Raw genomic sequence first — 27,268 nt, 5'->3', positions numbered from 1 at the left:
ATTTTCTCGAAAATTATTGAATACAATCTAAACATAGATAAATAGAGATTTAGTTTTACAGGAAATTTAGGGGAAATGTTTTACGACCTCCAACATCTAAATGTTGCGACGTTTAACTTATTACTTGCTTTAATAGATACGCTATAAGCTGCGACCTGTTCTGATTGGCTCACTTCGTTTTTATTATACGTTTGTTATTTATTTATATTGAGCTCCATTTTCATTGTGGCTGACATAAGGAATAGTGATTTTAGAAATTAAATTATTATAGTGTCCAATTTAGTACCTATAAAAATATATACAGAAGAAAAGAATGCAACATAATTAAAATTGTAACATGTACATATTTACTACATTCACTAAATTCAAATATCGTATTTTTAAGTGTATTTTCGACAAACAAATGTTTTATTTATATATTTTTTTCAATTTAAATTATGTATTCGATTCCCTCGTAATAACATTTAATTTGTGTCAATCTAACATTTTTAATTTATAGCTTATTGCCATATTTATTACATTATACAATGAAACAAGATTAATATTGTTGAAATACTTGATTGAAAACAAATAAAATAACAATTAAAATGACAAATAGAGAGAAAATTCTTTACGTATGTAATCATTATTGCTTATACCATCTATCTTTATGTATTTATTACATTATATAACGTACTACCTTATCGGTATACAATTACATTGTCATTTTATTAATCGAATAAATAATACGATATAACATTTTTTGTGCATTTTTACATTTTTTTAGAAAATATTTTATACTCCAATTTTAGTCGACCAGAATTTATCTCTTCTGGACCTATTGCTTAATGTAAACTTCAAACCATTGTTTTCAGCTTAGGTCATTTAGACATTTTAGATATTTAGAAAGATATCAATCACAAATATATAATAATGGAAATAAATTCAGAGGAAGACATTTTTTTATTAAAGATATTTATTTTTTAAGCTCAACATAAAAAATAAACCTTTCTAGAAGTGCTAAACGCGAAAATAACGGTGTGACTTTCTTTAAAACATTAGAGTACATTGAAATGTAATCCACTATTCATTGCGATATCAATAGAAACGGGATAATATTTAGGATCGTCTTCTGCACATTATTATCCCACATTCATTTTAGTCAGAAAGATCGTTAATTTTATTATGCTACGAAAATATACAGTTTAATCTTTACCATAACAACGGATTTGAATAAATTTTGTGGGTCATCCGACACGCAAAAAAAAAGAAACGATTAAAAATCGATTGGAATCCTTGCTGAATCGAAACAAAATATTAAGCCATAATTTTTGACCTGGATATGTTGAAAAGCTCGGATTGTACTGTTATACCCGTTTTAACTAATTTAGAATGCGGCAACAGATATTTTTCGAAATATTATGACAGTGTTCATTGATATACGGCATCGTACAGCATATGTTATTATGGAGATCTATGAGAAAATTACGAGACGTTTTAAACACGACTGGTACTATAAATGTTTGGTGTAAGTCATTTGGTATGTTACACGCATATTCACTCATAAACATGTGTCTATTTAATAAATACGATTTTGTGGTTTCAAATATATTTTGAAGTAGAATTCAATTTATGTATTATTTCTCAATGTAATTTTTCTACCTTTAAAATACACATACACTTGTTTAAGTGATTTTCTAATATATGGTTTTTCAGTAAGACTTCAACACGACACAAGACAATTTCAGGATTTTTATTTATGAAAATTTTATTTATTGGAAAGATTTATGCATTATGTATAGAATATAGAGTTTTGCTGTGTCCGTCTTGGCTTCTCACTGTCGCTGGACCCCAGTAATCTAATTTTAAATGACAATTATCTGATCCCAGTAATGGATTCGATTAAATTGCCGCTATGGGTTATATTAAATTTAAGTGAATTGCTAGATTGTGGCTTAAAATTACGACTTCAGAAAACGCAACAGAAAATGTTTATCGCATGGCGTCATGTGGCTCCATTTTAGTGACAAATAATAATTACCTTAATAACCTACAAGCAGAAAGTTTACCATGGTGTCCACAATGTGGTGCATTCTGGGGCTGGACAAAATGATATGAACGCGTGAGATACAATATTATTTATTTATATTTAAGGCGTTGAGCCACCATTTGCTTTTAAAATAGCTGCAATTCTTCGCTGAACAGATTCGTAGAGTATCTAAATAGTTTCTAACGGAATTTTGCTTCATACTTGTATGAAAATATCCGTCTATTGCTTCCTTGATGTATTTCCTATGATGTTGGAAATGGAAATCTACTTCTCTCTCTCTACTCTAAAACTCCCCGTGATGGTTCTATTATGTTGAGGTGGCGATTGTGCTATTCAAGGAAGATATTTCATTATATTATGATGCTTCTCAAACCAAGGGTGAACCCTTTTGGTTGCATGCATGGTCGCATTATCATCTTGGAATAAGACACTGATTGGCAGCAATATACTAGTCATAGCAGCAGCTGTATACCACGATTTTGCTGGATAAATCGTAACGAGATAATGTGAACGATGAATCATTCAAGCATAAAGCCTGCATAGAAACAGTGTTACCAACATGTAACAATATGTGCTATACTGCATGGTGTTCCTCCCTGATAAACTACATACATATACAATTTAATCAAGAAGAAATCATTTATCATCGTTGACGTTAATAACTCCGTGACCTTTTTCATCCTTTTCGAAATAAATGGGCAACTATCCATACCAAAGAAAAACTTCTTGACTGCCACCTAGTTGTGGCATTTTATTGTATATATTATCACCATATATATATATATATATATATATATATATATATATATATGGTGATAATTTCCACGCTTAGTTTTCCACATCGAAATGTGGGAAAACAACTGTCTGATGGATCGAAGAAATTCAATAAGATTCATAAAGCTTATGGTACGGCAATTCATATTTTCATATCTTCTGTAAAAGGGTATTTGCCCTGTTGAAAAATATTATTTTCTTCCATTTCTTGGCCTTTGCCGGAGCCACTTGTTTTATTTGGCACACCATGGCTGTAAAAGAAGAAACACCTAATTCCTTTAAGATTATTAATTTCTTATTAAAGCCGTTGTAGAAACTAATGGTGATGCTACCCCACTAATTGCCGGTTTTCTTTTGAAAGATTTAAAAGTGTTGATTTTAGTGCAAAGGGCAAATAATGACCCGGAGAAGCAAGAAAGTTAGAATACAATAAATTGCAAGACTAATTGAACGTAAATCCACCTCAAACTGTGAAGAAAATTTTATCTAACGACCTATTACGACAGCTCTAATGGCAAAAGATGGGTTGATCCTGGAAAGCTTTCCACATCGATACCGAAGGCCATACATTCTAGTAGGTATTAGCAAAGAGTGGTTGGCTCGCTAGTTACTTGCCAGAAATAGCATCTTCATTTCCTTATTCCAGGATGACCAGCTATGGCCTTTGCTGTTATTGGTTCGGCTTCAGGAAAATTGGATTTTACGGGCAACAACTACCCTAAGCAATACCGTCGTCTGATTACCATTTATTCAGAAAGAGCAGCAGTGTTTCGCTAGTGGTTTCAAAAAAAGAGACTGAAAGCCTAGACGTGAATTATGAAATTCTGTCAACTGATAAAAAACTTATAATAATGTATAAGTGATGTAACGGTATCTAAAATGATGAGATAATTCAGGAGGTAAACTATATTGCTGATCAATCAGTTTGAAAGTTAAAATTAGCGTTGGAAACTATCGATTGAAAACAGTCGAAACAGTCTATAGTCGCAAAACGGCCAAAACAGTCGATAGTCAAAAAACTAGCGAATGAAAATAGTAATAACTATTTTCATTCAAATGCACGGTTTTACTGTTTTTTTATATCAATTTTTATCAGAGAAAAAAAAAACAATCCATGACATAATTAAAAAAATATAAATGCTTTATTTATTATTGAACGTGAATATTTTTTAACAAGAATCGAGAAAGTAATGGAAATATTATCTATTATTGCCATAAAATCAGTCAAAATATTTTGTTATATATCATTCCCAGTTTTAATTATAATTATATATATATATATATATATATATATATATATATATATATATATATATATATATATATATATATATATATGTAAACATAAATTGGGTACATTTCTGTTAAGGTCGCGGCTAGGACGACAGAGCTAGAGCGTTAAAAATCAGTCGAATGAAACTAGTAGAGTACGGTAGTAAAGTACGGTCTGAAACAGTCGATAGTAAATAGTAACAAATTCCGTCGGACCTAAAATAGCGACTGATAGCAGTCGACTGAAACAGTTACTGGTAAAAAGTAGTAAAATCAGTAGAACCAAAAATAGCAACTGAAACAGTGGATAGTAAAAAGTAGTTAATTACTAAACAGTCGATAGTCAATTTCAGTCGATAGTTCCCAACACTAGTTAAATTGTTGAGAAAATGATAAAGCAAATTTTTGATACGACATTACTCGTTTATATTCTGCTAAATTGGTTAACGATACTTTTGCATCTGACTGGAATGATCCGCGTTCTACCTCATGCGTTGTTAATTTCATTATTAATTCAAACAATAATATCAAAAAAATGTAGAAAGTGCTGAACAATATAATTAAAGACAGTTAAAAAACGAGCAAATATTTTAACTCGATAACGTTTGTATAATTTATTAACTTAAGCTATTGCTTATAAAATGATAACAGTTAAGAAGGTTTTATGAAATGTCTATAAAATTCAATTCAATGGAGTGACAGAGTTGTTATTCTTTTTATACAAACACCGTGACAACAAACAACCTTATTCTTGTTTATTAATTAGTTTATATTAAAAATATACAATATCATAAACCTAAAAACTGCAATAGAAAAACCATGCTATTATCAAAAAAATCTACATATATGAGATAGGTTTTGGAATGGTAACATACAAAACCTTAAAACCATTACTTATTTCATAAGCTCCCTTAATATTTCGCACCCGATTAACAAACCATACCAGCCATGATCTATCCATATCATCCGCTGGCCAGCTCGCAGCTGTAATATATTAAAGATGGACCATGTCCAACAGAATTTTATAATTTTAGTTTATCTAACTGTTAAAAATTGTGCATAAAAAGTCTTATCTGTGTGAAACAAAATTATATTTACTAATTAGTGTAGAAGAAATAATAATAATATAAAAAATATTCATCCTCTTCAGCTAAAAGTCATAGAATTTATTTAGACATCTATACGACAAAGATCAGCAACAAAACAATAACTTTTACTTACCTAAAACTATCCGAGCTAAACCCGTCATCCCTTTGACATTGTGAACAACTACAGAACGAATACTGCGAATATTGGGATGTAAAGTTGCTGACAATATCTTCGGCTATCTTGTCTTGTTTTCCGGGTCTTGTCAGTGTTCTGGTTCTTGATGTGACTATAACCGCCCATGTTCTATGAAGGAAGAACAACACTCGGTTGTTGGGGTTATAGTTGCCGGAACGTGACCTCACGGATCTCGAGGTACATGTAGTACTGTGGATTATACCCATATCCGAGGCCTTTTATTCTACCTGAAAAATCATCGAAATTACTTAATTGAAATTTGGTAGAAACTCTAATTATTTATAATTCCTAGATTTCAGTAAATAATATATATATATCGCCATCTTCGTAATTATTTTCCAATAAAAGCTAGATAGCAATCTACATACATTTTGTGAACGTTAGAGATAAGGGACGACAATTTATTTCTTAAGGTCAAAATAGATAGGATACATTAAGCGAGAACCTTTCTCTCAGAATGCGATAGTTTTGTTCTGCTGATCTACATTTAATCGAGGTAAAGAATGATTCGATAAAATACATTCGGTGAAGATCCGTTAACAAAAGGAATTAGACTTGAGACATGCCCTTGCCAAATAAAGAAACATATATACATATATATATATATATATATATATATATATAGGGTGTCCAAAAACTGTATTAAGGTTTAATTTATCCTAACGCGAAAATATTATACCGCAATAAACTAATTTTTGTGTAATCGGATTCTCCATTTATTTATGTACCATCGTGTTAAGTTTCGACTCATCTTAACTCATTTTGTCATGTTTATAAGATAAAAAACAAACGTAGTGCCATTTTGGAACCATTTTGCCAAGGAAAACGCCAATGTGAAATTGTTTGTTTGCTCATTGTTTCACACAGTCGGCTGTTTCTCGCGCTATCGGTTGTTTAAAAGGTCTTGGACATGATGGTCGACGTCTAAGAAGTGGCAGAAAGTGCACCACTAATACTTCCGCTAATCGCAACATCATCAAGAAGCGAATGTAGCGAAATTCGATAATCTCCATGAGAAAAGTCACCCGTGTGACTATTATAAGCAAGCCGTTGGTTTATCGAATAGCTAAAAAGGAACTCAACTTCAAGGCATCCAAGCTCTAAAATTTTCAACCCCTCACATATAAAGGGAGCGCATGCTCTTCGCGAATAAGGAACTATTCATCGTTGAGCAAGCACACAACCAGCAAAATGACCGAAGCTGGTTTGCTGAGGCTACTGGCGCTTCGGCTGTTGTCGAACAACGCCAAAATACGCAATCCGTTATGGTCTCGGAAGCAATTTGCGCCAGCAGTAAAACTACGTTCGGTTTTGTGTATCGTCTTGTATTTCGGCGGCTTAGCAGCATTTCGGCGATTCCAATAGGTTTCCACTCCGGTCCATGAGCCAAAGTGATAAAAGTCTGATGCCCATCTTATTTTATATATGTTATATATGTATATATGTATATGTATATATATATATATATATATATATATATATATATATATATGTATATGTATATATATATATATATATATATATGTATATGTATATATATATATATATATATATAAATAATGTGTAAATACAAATTACATAATACAATCAGATATTTAATAATTTGTTAATCAAGAATATCCTTTCGTGAAAACTAGATATTTAAAAATATCAGGTAATCACGTTTTTAAAGAATGAATAAATAAAACCCGCTAAAGAAAACTTTCTCTCTACAGGTCCACACATTATAATGTAAAATCACATTTTTTCTATTTGGAGAACATTCAAAGATCGTAAACTTTTGCTTCAATAATTTAGGAACCTGACTCTAGTATCTGCTTAGAACAATAAAATTATCAACTTCCTCCATCATCAGAATTTGCGATTAAGGATTGAATTGCAAGGTTTTGAATGAGTTGTCTCTCACATATTATGGTGCTTTTAGACAACAAACGTATTTTCTAATTATGGTGGTAGCATGGTAAAAATATGGCTCCATCTACTTCAGCTGCCAGTTTAAAAATCTTATCAAATCTTCCTTCTAGGCACTCTTTCAGTTGCAGCTAGTTGTCTATATTAGTTGTGATCCAAAACAGTGAATTGTCTCATATTGCAACTTAGCTGGTCTAATCTGGTTCTGACAGACATTCAAATGGACGGAAGTTTGCTATACAATACTACAATGAATTTCTCCAAATTTTTTATGAGTCCTAAAGAAAGTTCCATGTTGTGAGACAGTGATATGCCAACTGATGTCCGAGATATTTTTTATGATTTCAGTCGGTTTGGGTTGAATGATAAATTAATTTATATTCATATTTATTTCAAAGTCATGCGTATTTGAATCATTAACTGCAAAATACCTCAGCGTCAGATATTAGGGTACAAATAACAAACTGTATTTTCAAGAATTAATTTACGTATAAATATTAAATAGACGAAAAATAAAAACTGAAAAGAGACAACGAATTTTAAGTATTATTAGAAAAATAGACCAACTTAAATGAGTAAATTAACTTTCGAAGACGATAGATGTTATTTAATCAGCATTTGGAATAATTTTGAATTGTTTGGCAAAATTACATAAAATAATAAATTCATCATCGCAGTTTCTATACTACCAAGCAGAATATCAACTTGTGTGTCCAGCTGTAGTATCTATGACATTATATAGCTGGAGACATAAGTTGAGCTGACAATAACACACAACATGATGACTGAACATAACCTGATAAAACATGGAATATCCAGAGTTTCAAACTCGTACACTGTATTGCGACTACACATTACGAGAATGTGGAAGATAATGGAAAATTTGACTCTATTTTAAAACTATGAAAACCACTAATGTATACGGCATATTTACTAAATTTGATGCCTTGTGCTCATCATTATTCATATCACTTAATTAGATCGATATTATATGACCTGTTATCCTTAGTACAAGCAAATGGATAACCTTAAAATACTTAGTATATTTTTATATTGCTGTATATTTATTCCTATATATTTCTGGACTTAATAGAATTTAAAACCTCCCATTTTTATATTGTGTTAAAATATTTCTAATCATATTACAATTATTTACAGTTATTCAGTGTAGAAAACGAATACATAGTACATTTATTACACAATATATACGAATAGAAAATATTGGTTGGGTACCTGAAACAAAAAATATTTTATTAAGTGTCGTCCAGCTACATTTTTCTCACGTAACTTCACTGTATATAAATATTCTACAGGAAGAAGTTAAATAAAAAACAACTGGGTACAATATAATAATAATTAACCATAACTGTCATGTACTAACGAAATGGCCATATAAAATATACTTCCAAGGCGGTAAATGAAGAATAATGCGTAGGATATGTTTAATGTAACCAACTACTGTTGTCGTCAAGGCGTGTCGCATTATCTGCCTTGAGTGGTTACAAAAGTCTGTTATACAGCAAATATGTTGTGGTCATTGATTGAGTGACATTTATTATGATTTCCATTAGTTCTATGCCAATATATAAAAAAATACCGTATGGATAACAGGACTTAATCACCAAAGTTCAACTGAAGAAGGAAATTATGAAATAATATAATAATATGTTAATTAATAATGTTTCAGTATTGAGATTAACTAAATATGAAACCCAAAATATGATTTGTAGCATAGAAATAGAGTTTAATAGAACAATTTTTATACACAATAAGACATTGACAAAATAGATAATGACTTGCAGTTTTTGGTTTTAATACATTTATATCGAGACATATAATCCGTACAATAAAACAAACGATTCGCATCACACATGTCCTGAAATATATTGTTATATGCAGTTTACAAAAATGTAGATTTCGTTTTAAACTTGAAGTGGATTTTTTGTTTTTATTTTATCCTCTCAAAAAGAGATAGAATGCCGTTTGATGGTTCGGAACATGTAACAAAATCAGCGTACAAAATTTGATTTGGGTTGGCACTAGTGAGCCAGGTTTCTAAATATCTGCTAAATTATTCAAAGCATATGAGTGATACATGATACAATGACAATTGATAATAATTATAGGTTATAAGACGGTAAAAGTTGTAAACCTACTGTCAAAATTTGGTGCGGCAACATCATAGAAAAAATAGAAATGTCACGGTATAGGCGACCTTGAGGAAATGTTTCATTTAGTTCAATCAATCATAGCGCTGCGATAGCAAATTGTGATTGGCTAGTTTAAATTCCTGGTTACTAACATGGAACGTGATTGGTCGATCAAATTATGTGAAGTCAGCATTTTCTATGGGCGTCCATTTTTAAGTTTGTTGTTTGAAGGTTTTAGTTTTTGTTTAGTTCAAGAAATCTTCTTTCTACATTGTCTTTCTACATATTTTCTGTTTTACATTAATTATTATTGAGTAATAATATAAAAATTGATGACAATACGTCAGTGTAGTAAAAGATGTAGTGTACCGGGGTAAAAATCTAGTTCGGAAATTAGACATCGTTTCCCAAAGAATGACCTCGTTCCTTTCCAAAAATGGGTTGATAAAGTAAATAGTAGTAAATTACCTGGATAAACTACAATGCAAATATATCAACGTCATGGTGTCCGGCACGGACATTTTAGTGAAAAATTTAGAATTACCCTTGCTTCACGAATAGGTATTAGGGTAAATACATATCCAACATTGTTTTTATCAGGTACATATAAAATTATATATCTACTACATGTCCGTTTATATATTGTTTGTTTATAGAAAATCAAAACCTACTTATGAAGATGTTAATAGTAATAAAATTCAATTAATCTACCAAGTTGTTCGTATGCTGTCAGTGCGATGTCTCTACATAAAGATGTCTTACAAGAAGATAATATTTAAGTTAACTGGATAATTAGTAGTAATAAATACTACTTTTAATTGTAAAATATCCTTAAAATATTAACCAAGATTGCTTAAAGTATTTTGTTGGATCTATTAGAGGTCATGGAGGTAGAAACAGCATTCTTCACCTAGTATGTTCGAGAAATCTTTAAAAGGGCACATCATCACTTCAATTTTTTCACATCATTCTCCCGGAGAAAATTGTGAAGAAGATGAACATGTTAGATAACTTATATTCTTTTTTAACGGGAGATCTAGTACCACTTGAGGTTGTTTAATCACCAGTTGAGTATATATTTTCAGTTCCAGAGAACTTTGCTCTGAGAAAAACAAGAATCTAATATTGTATTTTAGTCTTATTTCAGGCTATTTAACAAAACTTCTGAAAAAGAGACAACATGCAATATTTGTCTATATTCTATATTAAGTAGTTCCACAGATTAAAGACTCTAAAATCTAAATATCTTTAAAAAACACATACATTTTTAAAGACCAAATTTTAAGTTATTATGAGGTGTTATTGTATTTTTCGTTTAATGAAGTTAATGCAATATCAACAGGGAAGGATTTAAAGTTTACCTTCAATATATCAAGATAACTTGGAACTCTAATAAATCCCATAAAATTGATGGTACTAAACAAATATGGGAAGGCGTTATAGAACAATTATAGATATTTTAATTTTGCCTAGAATATAGTTCATAATGGTTTTTTTTGCTTTTTGTTTATATATAATTATATTATTTAACACTTATGTATATTTGTATAGGATTTTATTTTATAAATTAATTTAATTTGATTTTCATTTAAATACTATTGGCCAATAAATGTGACGTTGCAAAGTAATTAGGCGAAATGGCAGACTAATCAAAGCAAAGTATTTTCCTTACAGGTTTCTACATAACTACTTTAAACTAACAAATCAAATTCACGTTGTCAGCGCCGCCAATGATTGAACTAAGCAAAACTTTGCCCCACTACTTACCACTGGAGTTGCACACCCCTGCCCACACCACCTTTATTTTGATGACATTGTATTTCTACAATAAAATTTTGTGGTATAATTAAGTGGCCAATATAATTACTTTTTAGACTTTTGTTGAATTTGATAAAAGCTTTACTATAAATATAAAGTAATTTCTAGACCTTTTATAGAATAATTCAAAGACTTCGATTAAAATAATTATATTTTACCTTCAGTATTTGAGGCAAACTTAAAACAATGGCTACGGAATATTTTCGCAATTTTTTGGTTAATTAATTTTTAAAGTAAAAAGTTATTACTTGAATATTGCTCGATCATCTTTAAAAAACATATTTTTATGTCTCAGTTTAATTAAAAAATCAATTTGTTCAATCATTTCGGTGTTTTTGCAGATCTGTATAATCTAGTGATATAGTCGTTAAAAAAGTAATTAAATATTTCATGGTGCAGAATTAATTGAATCTTTTTATGTATTATTTATTATATAAATTATAAATTGTTATGAAATTACTTGAAGAATATTGATTATCTGATACCTTCTTAAAACAATGTGCTTATATTATACGTGAAAGTATCAAAGAACTATCTTAATCGAGCAATTATTAGTAGAATTCTTGAGAATACAAAAAATATAGTTAACCATGCAAAACGAATAATTGTTTATGAACAGAGTCCATCGAAAAAAGGGAAATGACACGAAATAACTTTCAGATGCCATGATTGAACTGTGAGAAAACTTTGAAATCCATGTTGTAAGATCTTGCACTCTTTTTTACCCAGTATATAGGTGATAGAAATAATTTGGACTAGCTTGCAACATAATTGTACGCAGAAAAGCTCCTAATCCTTTATTAACTGGTGTTACCATAAAAAGTGTCACTGGTTTATGCTTTGAAGATTGAAGGCAAGATGGCGAAGGTGATAAAGATGGTCAAGATTTTGTTCATTTGTTTTTCTTTATAATATTCACTTCTTCTGGCGTGCCTTTCTCCATAATTATGTTATCAATCTTTACATATTTAACTTTCTCTAGGGATTCCCTGTAGTTATGCCGTGGAAAGGTACCTCTGTTCGTAATGTTTTATTATTAATTGTTACATTTTCATAAATTTGTTTTCTCTTATGATCGTTCACTGTTTTTTTTTACATTCCTTCTTAAAATAGGCTCTGAAATACGGTCTTCGACATCAGGTCTACCGATTGCCGAGTGACCCATTTAAAGATCATTCCAAAAGATATCTGGTCTTACCTAGACTGTTACTTTTTCTTATCGGATTTCATACACACACACAAATAACTTTATATCCACGATCTAGCAGGATTCGAACCCATAGCTATTGCAACAATAGGAGAACCGTCCTGTCGCCTCGACCACTGCACCAACTTAACCGACTCTTCGTTTGTTTATTGTTGTATTGTGAAAAGACTTTTTTGGAATTTTTCAATTTTGTGATATGCATGTCTACTTTTCTTCATTTGATGCCTCCATGATTTCTGAAAGGCCTCGTTAAATCTTTATCTCTTCTTTTTCGTGTATATTCACAATAATGAAACCATTCAACATTATATTATTTCTTCTCCTATTCCTTCCCGCCTTTTAGTTGTTTCAATCTCTCTCCTCTGATTTTGAGTAACTTGACCTCATCCATCAACATTTTATTTTCTCCGGTTTATGTCAATTTTATATTATTTAGCATTTTCATCACTTGAGTCATGAATACCCTCAGTATTGCTCCTCATCACCCTCTTCATTCTCACACATATATTTTCACAGTGTGGTAAGAATATACAGAAAATTCGAAGATAGCATAAAAATACTCACTATATTTGTTAAACTTCGTTTAAAACCATTACATTTATTTAGGTATCTTGATGAATCTATTAGATGGGTGGGGGGTTAAATAATTTGTTGCGAATGCGACATCCAAACGAAGGATTTGGTAACAGGTACAAATGCCTTCAATTAAATAAGAACCTGCCAAAATTAGTTACTTAAAAATAAAAATAATATATTTTTTTAATAATTTCTATTTTATTACTGTTATTTGTTTGAATATAAATTGATGCTTTCATTATATTAACCCATATATTCATGAAATTCTTTCAAGTAGTAAATAATATACTGACTGTGATAGCTCTAGAAGAAGATTGATATTTAACATATCAGTTAAATACTATTAAACAATATCTCAGATAATGTCTCCCAATAGACATGATGACTAATTTTGAGAAACTTGTACGTTTTTACTTTATACGGAATAAAAGTTATTTCAGCAAAATAATGGATTTGAAAGAAAAATTGACGTTTGAAATACTTTAATTTTAGACGACTTCGACGAGGATCTAACCAGTGTTAGATATGAAGGAAAAAGTCAAAGTCGGTGTCAAAGTTGAAGGGAAAGCTGGAATATGAGGGAAAATATCAAATAGTTATTTTCAGTAATTCTATCTTGACCCTCGTATATTTTCTAAATAAAGAAGTAAAAAACTGCTACACCAAATGCTCGACTGGTTCAATAACAACATCAAATATTCAATAAGATGTAATCAGAGCAAGAAGTTTGCAATCTATTGGCGTTATAATAAAATTCAAAGCAATTTTAAATGCAAAAAAGCCAGGCAATGAGGCAGACCACTAATAAGCGAACATTCAGCAGACAATAAAGTTTTAATGAAATATGAAAGTGTTCAGCAGCTATTTATGTTAATTATTTAATGTACGATTTGTATACATATAGGTATAGTCATATTAAAATTGTATAATTTATAAAATTATATGATAACGAATGACAAGCCACAGTTAGAATTTATATACTATTTCAAGTAACACTAACATAACTATAACTGATACAAATGCCTTCAATTAAATTAGAAGCTGCCAAAATTAGGAATTTAAAAATAAAAATAATATACTTTTTTTAATAATTTGTATTTTATTTTTATCATTGACGTTTGAAATACAATATAATTTTAGATGACTTCTAGAAAATTCCTAATGGGTGTGACGTAGTTGTTTTGGTGGCACTTTGGTTTGTATGGATACAAGTCTTATTTATATATATTAAGTATTTTAACAAATTTGTGTTATAATTATACTTTCAAATGTATTTCAAGGCTGTTCCCTTATACAATTATACATTCATAAACACTCCAATCAAGTCATATTATCGTTTTGAGTTAAGATAAAAGTTAAAGAAATGTGATTACATTTTGCAAAGCTCGAAATAGGTGATATAGCTCGAACATCGGTAATTTATTGCTTTGAAGCCCATTCTGATACATGCTTTTATTAATATATCTATGATTATGTGTAAAGTGTATCATAAACGTAATATTGTATGTATATAAATAATAATCTAAAATAATATTTTTTAAAATATTTTTAATACAATAATTTAGGGTATGTAAATTTATATGATTCTACAAACATTGTCGTAGTTATTATTAACTATGCAAAACAAACTAAACTATCCAAAATGGTGGTAGCCCTGTTAAATATATTTGCAAACGAATCTTAAAATCTTCATCAAAATATTTTCAGTAAGTTTGGCATGGATACAAGTTTGATATGCCTTAGCAAATAGGGGAAAATTAATTTCAATAACACTACTTCCACAGTGTCCAACTGGTAACTGCTCTATCAGTTTATCAGGTACTTTTTAGGGTTATTATCTGAACTTATGACTTTTTTATCTAGTGTTATACTGTTAGTATTTTTTACTTGATTTTCTTCAATATTTTAACACATTTTGTGGCTAATGTGGCTAGAATACTGGCTCATTTGAATTCAATAAATATTATAATTTTTTTTTTTTTAATTATTATTTTAGTCACAGTCAAACATTAGTTACCGTGAACGAAGCAAATTTAGATTATTTGCCTAGTTAAATCTCCGTTAATTGTTTTTTGTTTATATTTTTCACATTGGTAGTGTAAAAAAATAATATTTTAGCTGTTTATCAGAAATAATGGTTACGAAACGTTAAGTGACGTCAATACTTTGTAGCAGGCGCAAAAGTTTCGAAATAATTAATTTTACATGTTAATTACAAACTCTAAAGTGTACAAGGGACGAGAGGTCTTGTACAACTACAGAGAAAACTAAAAAGTAGAGCTTGTGAATGTTTCCACAGAACAAGATGACGTTTTCATTTTAAGCTTGTTGAAAAAATATGGATATATCTATAAGATCGAGAATACATCTTTGTCTTTGCCGAATTTCGAAAATGAATCATGTACGATATGTTTACAATAAAGCAAGAATTTTTTTTTGTCGTTAAAAATAGCAAATTTTACAACACATTTTCGTTTCCATATGCTACTTTTATAAGTAATGTTTTCATTGTGAAATATATTTATTTGAAATGTTGACAAAATGCATTTCCCAATAATTCAAACACATGTAGGAATTTTTACTCATATAATTTAATAATGACCTGTATTTAATTATACTGTAGAAAGCTTACTCAGTTTAATTATATTTTGTTAAAATTATGTTAGAAAAGTTAGTAGTTACTCAAGAAAGAATATATCTTTTACAAAATATTTCTAAAAGCGTCATCTTAATATACGAAAACAAATTATTTAAATCGAATTATTATCCGAACAGTAATAACACCATGCCCCATAAATTGATATATTAAACAATACCAAATATTCAATAAGATATAATCAGAGCAAGAAGTTCACCTAGGTGTTACAAAAAGATAAGAGAAGGATGCAGTTATACTTACAAGAAATGCAAATAAGCTATAAAAAACAGGAAACCTGTAACTGAAGTAAACATTCGGTAGAAAAATTTTAATGTTTCAATTCAAAATACACGCTACATAAAATAAATTAAACTAGTTCATTTTAGAAGCTAATTATATTAATTAAAATTAAAGTTATATGTGAATGAAAGTATAGTTTTACTTTGTATAATTTCTGAATATGTGCAATTAGCGAACGAAGAACGACAGTTGCAATTTACGTACCACTTGATAAATAACTGTTATAATTATAAATAAGCATCATAAATTTTCTAGAACAAACAGAGATATATAATATAACAATAATTCACATTTAATAACTCCGTAAATGGGTCATGGGATGCCCTAAATTGAAGGCGAAAAAAAATTGCGTTTAGTACCATTACATTGTAAATGTCTTGAAAAACAATTAAATTTATTGCGTAAAAATAACTAGATATAGCTATATATTACTTAATAAGGAAGGTTATCTTTTATCATTAATTTTTTTTCAATCAAAAATAATTATATAATTTTGAAATAATCTTTCTAGTTCTGCTGAGCCTTTAAAGAGGCATTTTGATCATAAATACACGTTTTTAGCTACTGAAAAAGTACCGCTAATAAATGATATTAAAAGTAATTCTATTATCAATATAACTCTGAAAAATTAGATTTTGTGTATTATTTTTTTCCTTCTCACAATTTTCTGGTTTCGGACACAATTCGAAGAAATATATGGTAAAGATAAAATGTTACCGTAAGTAGTTGGTAGCATTAAAAATGGTTAATTTAACGCTGAAGATAAAAAATAAATTATGTTTTAAATCAATCAATCGACAAGATTTACTATTATTATTGCTTTTGTGTACATAATTGAAAGAACTTCAGTTAATTAGTTATAACATGAAAAACTTGGAGAATATGTGGTAAAATCTGCGAAAATCTATATGAAAATGTTAAAATAGGAATAAAAGAGGCTAAAGGAGTCTATAATATTAATAAAATAAAGAGTGTATGTTAGTGTTGCCAATATTAGAGTAGTTACAATGACTTTTAAACATAGTGTCAACGTTTTCTAGAACATTTTCTAATTTTGGACTTAAATAAGTTATAACCAGAAATTAAGCTACTCTCTTGTTAATAAATACAAGTCCTTAACCAAAACATACGTCTAGAGTTGTAAAATATAATTGCAAGAATATGTTCACGATTTATTTCCATTTATGGTTAAATTATTTTTTGTTGTCAACTATAAATCACTTATATAGTACAAGCAAGTATGTACACCATCTAAAATGCTAAATTATTTAATAGAAATGTCACTTGCTTCATCACAATTTTAGTTTACTATATACACTAAATTCTGACATATACCGATATCAGATAAACAATTATTTAAAATTTATTTAATATCTCGATACAATATGTATCACAACAGATACCAGAATTTGTTTCAGGCATTTTTGACCTAAAGTCACACAAATTTGGTCTATTGGATATTGATACATTAAGGTCTTCAAAAGGAATCTTTTCAAATTTAGTTCGACGCGATGGAACAAGGAAAATTATAGTTACTTCAACTCGACACTATAACTAAGAATTTAAAATGTTGAAATCAAGATTCATTTTGGTGATATTTCTATTTGATATTTCTGGTGCCAATCCATAGCTTCTTCGGAGAAGACTTCCCTAATCAGAATTAGGTTTCCAAAGTTTAGGCTGGCTTTTGCCAACCAATAGTCAGTCTTATTGGTTGGCCAATCTTTGATGGACATTCATTACTGCAGTAAGTACCTTTTTGTGGCGCGATAATATACTTTAACTGGAACTAGGTATGCAAAAAAATTTGATATTTTTGATATTTAAAGGTTTACTGTATTTTGACACTTTATTTTAAAATTTTATTACAAATATTTCTACTTTTTAGAATACTAGTAGAGAATATAGATATTCTTTTGACCCGATATAACATATTAATTCTTATTTTTTATTAATTTAATTTTGTCTTAAAAATATCCATATATCTTTTCTAAAATATAATGTTAGAAATTTAGAATTGAAAGAAAATTCTCCAGTGGGTATTACAAATATACTAAAACTTTTATTTAAATAATTACAACAAAGAAAATGTGATACGTTAAATACGTAAATATTAAGAGAGATATGTTTATTAGACGGGCGATTTGAACTATTTCTGGTGGTACGGAGGAATGTATCTTCGACGCCCCTTTTTTCTTTTTCTAGATTGACCAGGTAGGACAACATGGTCTTTTACTGATGTCGCTTTGGGTTCAGGAAAACTGAAATACGTCTGAGATTGCTGTATTTGGTTTATCAACTGAGATTTATGGATGGGTAGGGATTCGATAAACTCATTTTCATATTGTAAAGCGCCAAGAAAGACTTCACCGTGAGCATGTTCCTGAAGATTTTTACGAACGGGAAGCCTGATTCTAGATGGGTATTCGAATTGAATTTTTTATGTTGGAACACTTGGAGTAGTGCAAGTTATCTCTCGGCGATTTATCTGTACCACACCTGTGCTCTGTGGAGACACACTGGACGCACCAGCATTTTATAGAGAGTCGCTTTCTGAGGGATTGAAAGTTTGCTTTTCTTCACAGGAGTGGGAATAGTAGGCTGATCATTTGAACCTGCGGTCGAATTGGAGACCGAGGTATGATACCTTCTAGAACCAGGAGATGGGGACTTTTTCAATTTGCCGATGTTTCGAAAGCGCCGTTAAATAATTGTTCCAAGGGTGGTAAGAGTAGGCGGTCCCAGTCAAAGGGCAGGGATCTATTTATGGATCTCTAACAATAGATATTTTTCCTGATTACTGCAAAAAAATTCAATATTTTTTGGCTTCGATATATCGATATTTTTCTACTAATAGTCTCCCATATATCTCCCAGTAGTCCTAGCATTGCTAGTCTGCTATAAGATATATTTCTGGGACCTTTTGAGATACACTCTATATAATCGGCTTGAGTGTATCAACTATCCCTACAAACTAAATATGCCTTATTAAAATATAACAAAATTGCTATACACAGGGCATATAATGTTTATAAATGGTTTAAAAAAATTATCTGATATTCTTTCGAGAAAAGAAATAATTTCTTATATTATTAGATAACAAAATCTCCCAATAGTTCACGGAAGCCCAATATATTTATGAGAACTCTAACACACCAAACTGTACTGTAGAAGATATTCACCAGACAATAACATTAATTCAACACGATCCCAAAATTTAAAAGGAACCCTCACTTCAACTAATAAGTTATGCAAATAGTTGGCTAATATTTGTTGTACGAAATATTCCTAAAACACTTTTTATACAAATACGTGACACCAGAAACTGAATCAAATTATGAAACTTTCTCCAGAAAGAAAAACAATACGGCATATAATACTCGACGACTAGTCCATCAAAACAGAGCAAGAAGTTTAAAATCAGTTTTATAACGTGGTTAGAATTTTGTTATAAAAAAGTACAGAATTATTTTGTGTTTACCAAATATATCAGCTTCGTAAGCTAATGCGCGTAAAGCAGATAACAGATAAGTTTTAGTAAATAAATTAATTTCAATTTGTTTAACCATTTTTTAGAAACGTGCAGATGGCAATTAGAGAAACAGGTGAGTTTTACATGCCACATGATAAATCACTGTTAAAATTATAAATAAGTATTGTACGTCTCCTGAATCAAACAACATAACGAACATAGTCAGTAATTTGAGATTAAATAACTTACATTTAACAGCTTTGTAAAAAGGCCATCAGTTATTCTGTATGAAAGCTTTGGAGAAAATTCCATACTTGGTGCCATAACATTTTATTATTATAGCGTGTTATTTATGAACATAGTTTCGTCTTGTACAGTTTAAGCTTTAATATGAAATATTGAAATAATAATAAATTACAAATACATATCTATACATCAATAGTAAAAGAATATATTCAGATATTATATAAATCCGTAAGAATTAAAAAAAAACAGTTACCATCGTCCTTGGCATCTTTTATATAACATTTTACTAACATGAAAAAATTAAAAAGAAGAAGATTATGATGCTCCTCATACTTTAGATGAATTTTTTAGCGATGTTATCGCATTCCTATGCAATAAATTATAAACTTAAAAACAAAAATATCAATATTATCATAATCAGTTTGCTCTTTTAAAATGGCTAGAATTTCACCTTTTACTGAATAGCAAAATTCATAAATCCCAGTTGGCTTTGAAATTTACACCATTGTTTATAGAAACTCATATTTTTTATTATTGAAATTGCATGCATAGTACCTAATTGATTGATGATTGAAAATAGTAATAACCCAAATATATTAAATATATTATTAATATTACCAATAATAATATTTTCAAGGTTATGCTGAAATAAATTATCAAAATCATTAAAAAACTATATTTTTCACCTAAATCATATTATGATATCAATGTAGTGACCCTGAAAAACCACTATAAATTATTTAAAATCAATAAAACTTGCATAATATTAATATCAAATGATAAATTATTTATTAATGATTAGCAAACGTAAAATAAGAATAATACAATTATTTAAAATATAATTACTTTTGACAATATCGTAACGTAATGGGAATATAAAAAGAATGGTGATGCTTCTATTAACTTTAAACAATGTGACTCGCATCTATACCGTAATATGCAGGGAAATATGCGAACGCCTTAGGTCGATTAAGTTGAAAATAAGATTACCAAATTAAATGCAGATATTCAAAATTCAATCTAATTTAAAATAAATATGTTATATGCTCGAAAAAGTATTTAGACTTAAATCTCTAAATTGTGCTCACCGAAAAGCTTAAAATAATTTTACTCACTAATTAATTGGTTTCCTCAAATAATACAATACAACATACTGGTGAATTCAACTTCATACATACATGGTACATATTTTGTAAATGATTTCGAAATCGCATACATTACTCAAGAGAGTGTTTTGTCAAGAGAGCTTTGCTATCACAATCATCTCTAATATTCATCGGTCTCTAATAGTTAACTTTGTGTTTCATCTACTATTAATCTTTCCCAATTGAGTTAATATGGGCTATTGCAATAGACATTCAGGTCGAGAAAGATATTCAAACCAGAATTGTCTGGATTTATGGAAAGAAGCATTGTCGAAACTAATACCTTCGTTTTGTGTGAGTACGAACAAACGCATGTAGGAAATTGTTTCCGGCCACTGTCCCAGGAAAATCAACCATGGAGGTTTGGTATGCCAAGTTTAAACGTGGTGAAATCAGTGCCGAAGGCGGTGAACGCAGTGACGCCCAAAAGAGGTTGTTACAGACGAAAATATTTAAAAAATCCACGAACTGATTTTGAATAACCGTAAATTGAAAATGAATGAAATATCAGATATTCTGAAGATATTAACTGAACGTATATATCGCATCATTCTCGAATATTTGGGTATGAGAAAGCTCTGTACAAATTGGGTGCCGCGCGAGCTCACTTTTGACCAAAAACAACGACGATTTGAGGATTCGGAGCAGTGTTTGAAGATGGCCAACCATAATAAACCCGAGTTCTTGCGTCAATATGTGATAATGGATGAAACATTTCACTCCGAAGTCCAATCGACAGTCATGCGTGAGGCCTGCACAGGATGAACCCGCTCCAAAACGTGGAAAAACTCAACAGTCGGCTGGCGAGGTTAAGGCGTCTGTATTTTGGGATGCGCATGGAATAATTTGCATTAACTACCTTCGAAAAGGAAGGACCATCAACAGCGACTATTACATAATGTTATTGGACCCTTTGGAAAAAGAAAGTGCTGCTTAACCGAGACAATGCACCGTATCAAAAATCCATGAATTGGGCTTAGAATTGCTTCCTCATCCACCATATTCTCCAGATCTGGCCCCCAGCGACTATTTTCTGTTCTCGGATCTCAAAAGAATGCTCGCTGGGAAGAAATTTTCGTCGAATGAGGAGGTGATCGCCAAAACTGAGGCCTATTTTGAAGCAAAGGACAAATCGTACTACAAAAGTGGTATCGGAAAGTTGGAGGGTCGCTATAATTAGTGTATCACTTTTGAAGGGAATTATGTTGAATAAAACAAATTAATTTTGCCAAAAAACTGTATTTTACTTTAGTACTTTGGTAGGCCGGGGACTTTTCAATTGACCTGTTACATATAAATATCATGTTCAAGTCCAGAAAGTTATATTTGCAGTTAGAGAAACAAATATCTAATTTGAATTTATATTCATATTCATTTTAAAAAACTAGTTCATATATACAGGATACACGCACATAAACGCAGATTTATTATTTCTTTCCAAAATCTAATTTTCTCTTGAATAACAAATGAATTGCTTTTTAGTTTCTTTTCTTTGGTGAAATATTCCTCTAATCTGGATGTCTTAAAATCTGCCTCATCAAATTTCATTACTTTTTATAAAATATTTGAAAAAGAACAAGGGTATTTTTCTTATTAATAATACTAGCGACCCGCCCCGGCTTCGCACGGGTGCAATGCTGATACTAAATTAAATACACTACAGAAAAAATATGAACGTTGTATATAAAAACATAGCGGCCCGCTCCGACTTTGCACGGGCATAAAATATATATGCCTATGTCACTCAATGAAAACATGATTAAAATCGATCCAGTATTTTTGGTTCATTCATTACTGCCCTTGGCCTGCACGCATTAAATTTGGAGTAAAACAATTCCTCTTACCCTATACTTACTATGAAGATTTCCTGCTATCTTTGGAATATCTAAATTCATACAATTTTTATTACATTACACATTTTTAAACGCAAATTTTAAATTTGTAATATCTCCGAAAATATTTGTTTAATTTACATGCTGTAAGGAAACATATTGATCTATATTAATTGCACACTGTATTTAAGGTACTTAATTCGATAAGGATTAATGCCGTATTGCTTAAAATAGCTTCGTAAATAAGCCATTTTCTCACGTAAAAAGTAAACAATAAAAATTGTTAATGTTTATCTTTTAGATCGTTACACATACATCAATCAGAGAACCAACCACACCAGCTCGAGAACAGTATCGGTCCGCATTGTTCGTAATCTGGTGTGGTTGGTTCTCTGATTGATGTATGTGTAACGATCTAAAAGATAAACATATACCATCGCGGACTTTTTTGTAGACCTTTTTATGGTGTACAATACTGTAGTACATTAATTTGATCTAACTCGTAGGGTTAGGCAGCGTTTTTGCTAATTGCTAAATAAGCCTAAAAAATAGGTTAATTTACGACATCACGTTAGAAACCTCTAAAATTAGCAATGTTGCCTTAGTATATTATGCATGTATTAAACATATAAACCTTCCTCTTGATCTATTGAAAAAAACCGCATCAAAATCCGTTGCGTAGTTTTAAAGATTTAAGCGCACATAGGGATATAGGGTCAGAAAAGGCGACTTTGTTTTATACTATGTAGTGATTTTAAGAAATATATACTGAGGTATTAATGCCACACTTACCTTGCTTTTGGATTAATGCAAGTACAACAGGACAGTAGTAACGAATTATTTCTAAATTAAGATTGTACTAAGCAAATCGAATGTAAGATGTAATTAATACAAAAAAAATGTAATAATGTCAACTTCAATTAAATTGCTTGCAAATTGAACTGGAATATTTAATTGTTAGATATTACACATTGTTAGAATAATGAAGAAAGCATTAAATCCAATACAACATCTTTATATTTGATTCATTATCTGACCTTAGACTAGGTGACGATATTTTTCATAACAATACCAACCAAATTCTAGAAAGCACTTTTAGGGAGTTTTAGATTATTATTTTGTCTTACTCTAAATAAGTTTCCTCAATTTAGACGAAATACCATTAGAAAAATCAATCAAAGTAATAATATAATAAATTTGATCAACCTCCTATAACCCCATCTACCATCCTATTTTGACCAACTTTAATTCAAATAAAAAAATATGAATATTATCCGATTATTAAAAAAGAGCTCACCTTTAAGACTTAATTATCCATTAAACTACCAGAACCAAAGGACTAACGACAAATTCAACACCACCGCACTCGCGTATCTTCCTTTGTTTTCATTTTTACGAAAAGCACAACCGATTAAAATGAAGATATTGCCGTCACAATGCGTAACTTGTCAAGCGAGCGTTGATACTCCGGCTTAGTCGATCCGAGCTTATCTAATAGAATGCAGCCGATGTCTTAAAATAGTGACGGCGTTTGTCGGAAGTCGCTCTGAGACGAGCGAAGGCAATGGGTTATATAAGAAGAAATATTACGAACTGAAGACTGGCCGTGATGCAGCTCGAGAACAGTATCGGTCCGCATTGTTCGTAATCTGGTGTGGTTGGTTCTCTGATTGATGTATGTGTAACGATCTGCGGTGATCGCTGATATGAATGAATATTGATGACTGCGTCTAGCAAATGTGCTAATGTTGTATAATATTTGTTATAAAAATGGCTATTTTTCGTTCGTCTAATATTTCATTATTTTCTTAAGATCATATTAAATTTAACTTGGATTACGCATACAAGGTTTACTAAGAACATACATTATTTCTTCTACTACTTTCAAGTACTACAAGCTGTTTGAAAATGCATGTATTTATTTGTTTAGCTTATTACACAAATGAATTAATATCTTGATTTTATACGGAACTTAATTTTCAAAATTCTCCTTTAGAGTTATTTAATATTTTTGATAAACGGTTTATTTTTATATCAATATACTACACAACTAAGTTTCGCTGTACCTTTGTCTGATATAAATTATTATGAAAATATACAAAAATATCACTGGTCTGCAACGAAATCCTCCTTCTAGAAACTATTACATAAATATGAAGATTTTAATGCTCTAAATCTATTCCCGTTGGTCGATTTTTTTATTTGTAAAATTTAGGTTTTTTCAATTTTTTTTTTGTACCTCAACATCACAAACAGAGTATATACATATAAAATAGGTTTTGGGGAGTTATATGAGAAAGAATTAGAGTGTCGAATGTGATTTTTATGGTAGTACATACGCGCGTGCGCAGTATCCGATGTAACTTTACAACACTTATTTGAAAGCTAGTCTTTTAATTGTTTATGTTTTATATAAAATATTTTGGTAAATTTTGCTAAAGTTCATATTCTCTTTTCTTTTTGAAGTATTTTATGTGTAGTTTGTGTATTTTTTTTATAAACAGATCCTGTAAATATAAACTAGAAACTTGAAAATGGTTCCAAAATAAATTTTAGGTTATGAAATGACGCCACGAACATGTAACAATCCTACAGACAGTTTTTGTTACATTTGTGGTAAGTTTACTCTAAAAATACAACGAAATTCGATAACAGATACTGTTAAACAGCTTATCAGAGGTATTTTGGATTTTCTATTGACGAGAGGGATAAAAGTTAGCTGCCAAAAATATCTTGCAATAGTTGCTCAAGAACACTGAGAGGCTGACTTGAGGGAAGTCACAAATCCATGCCGTTTTCAATGCCAATGATTTGGAGTGAACCGCAAAATCATGAAAATGATTGTTATTCTTGCATGACATCAACACTCAAAAAAACAACAAAAATAAGATCGTGTACCAGAATATCGCATCTACTAAGAGACCGATTCCTCGTGGTGTTGACACATTATCTCCAGTTCTGCCAAATAATAGCGAAAAATTAGAAAATAAAAATATCTCTGGTCTGCAGTCTCAACCAATTTTTCTTTCTACTGGTACATTTTCATCATCATACACTTTATCTGGATCTTCAGGCCCATTAAAGGAACCTTATTTACTTAAACAAGGCGACTTAATATCTTGTAGTTATTATCTTGCAAAAAATATATAAAGTTGTAATAATAATCTTGTTAGAGACTTGGGTCTTTCAAGATCGAAAGCACAATTACTCGGATCAAGATTAAAATAGTGGAATTTGTAGGATAAAAGCCCAATAATTTCATATTTTCGCACAAGACAAGAAGATCTTACAAGTTACTTTTCTAAAAAATATGATTTGGTATATTGTAATGATGCTGCATTGCTTCTTCAAGAACTGAGCTTTACAGAAAATTGCAGTGAATCGAGATTTTTTATTGAAGCCCCAAAAATAAGTTTCAAAGCCGTTTTTCTCCATAATGGCAACAAATACCCATCTGTGCCCGTTGTACATGCAACAAATATGAAGGAAAATTATGGAAACTTGGTGGTGTTACTCAAAAAAATTAAATATTCTCAATACTTATGGAATATTAGTGCTGATTTAAAAGTCGTCGCTATACATACGGGATTACAAGAAGGATACACGAAGTTTTGCTATTTTCTTTCTGAGTAGGACAGTCGCGCAAGAAAAAAACATTACTAAGTGAAAACTTGGCCATTAAGAAAAAGCTTTAAGTCGAGACTTAAATATGTTTCTGAAAAACCTTTGGTGCTAAGTGATAAATATTTTCTGCCACCACTTCACATAAAGTTGGGACTCATGAAAAACTTTGTGAAAGCTATGAACAAAGATGGTGCAGGTTTCCAATTTCTCAAAACTGAAAGAAGGAATTTTTGTAGGTCCAGAAATATGCGAGCTTATGACGCATGAAGTTTTTGAACAAAAGTTGAACAAAGCATAAAAGAGAGCTTGGGTGGCTTTTATGAAAGTGTGCCATAATGTTCTTGGGAATACTAAATCTGACAACTAGCGACAAAACATTAAGGAGCTTCTTTTTGGTTATAAAGCTTTAGGACATGCAACATGGCACTTAAAATTAATTTTTTGGACTCTAGATTTCTTCCCTGAGAATCTTGGAGACGTCTCATATAGTGAATGATTTCATCAAGATATTATGCAAATTGGAAGACGCTACAATGGAAAACGGCCAGGAGCAATGCTTGCTGATTTCTGTTGGTCGATTCGCCGAGAAAGTCCAATGGAAACCATAAAAAGAAAGAAAACAACAAAATAACTAGACTTTTATCACGTACTTGTCACTATATAATGAGACAACTTAATAATATATGTGTAATTTGTGATTGTAAAAAACCATTTTTACCGTAAAATGTAGACCATAATGTTTTTTCTCATTTTCTCTTTTTTATATTATTTTCTAATTAAATGGAACTAAGAAATTCTACGTAAATTAAATTAACTAAATTGTAATTAAGAAATCTGTATACAATACTTATTTGCATATTATTTTTCGTGTTTAGAGCGAGAAATGTGGTAAATTCACGCATGAAAACAAAAAGGAGATTTTTTTGCAAACCAGTGTATTCGGACATATATTCATCGAGAAAACAAAACTCATTTATCTAATACTTGACA

At 30.3% G+C, this 27,268-nt stretch overlaps 1 protein-coding gene across 1 annotated transcript in view; it reads right to left on the bottom strand.

Moving 5' to 3' along the window:
* The window catches only part of mwh (multiple wing hairs), a 155,350-nt gene extending 131,274 nt beyond the window's left edge, over positions 1-24,076 (bottom strand). Inside the window, exons 1-2 of the mRNA XM_076403649.1 lie at positions 23,952-24,076; positions 5,297-5,586 (exon numbers count right to left, since the gene is read on the bottom strand). Coding sequence (XP_076259764.1) covers positions 5,297-5,565 — 269 coding nt within the window. The 5' untranslated portion in view covers positions 5,566-5,586; positions 23,952-24,076. The remainder of the gene's footprint in view (positions 1-5,296; positions 5,587-23,951) is intronic.
* Between the last annotated feature and the right edge of the window lie 3,192 nt (positions 24,077-27,268).

Source organism: Rhynchophorus ferrugineus, unplaced genomic scaffold, assembly GCF_030347505.1.
Source record: "Rhynchophorus ferrugineus isolate W39M unplaced genomic scaffold, kcgeb_rfMv2 rfM1, whole genome shotgun sequence".
Taxonomy (NCBI): domain Eukaryota; kingdom Metazoa; phylum Arthropoda; class Insecta; order Coleoptera; family Curculionidae; genus Rhynchophorus; species Rhynchophorus ferrugineus.
This window is presented reverse-complemented; position numbering and strand designations above follow the sequence as displayed.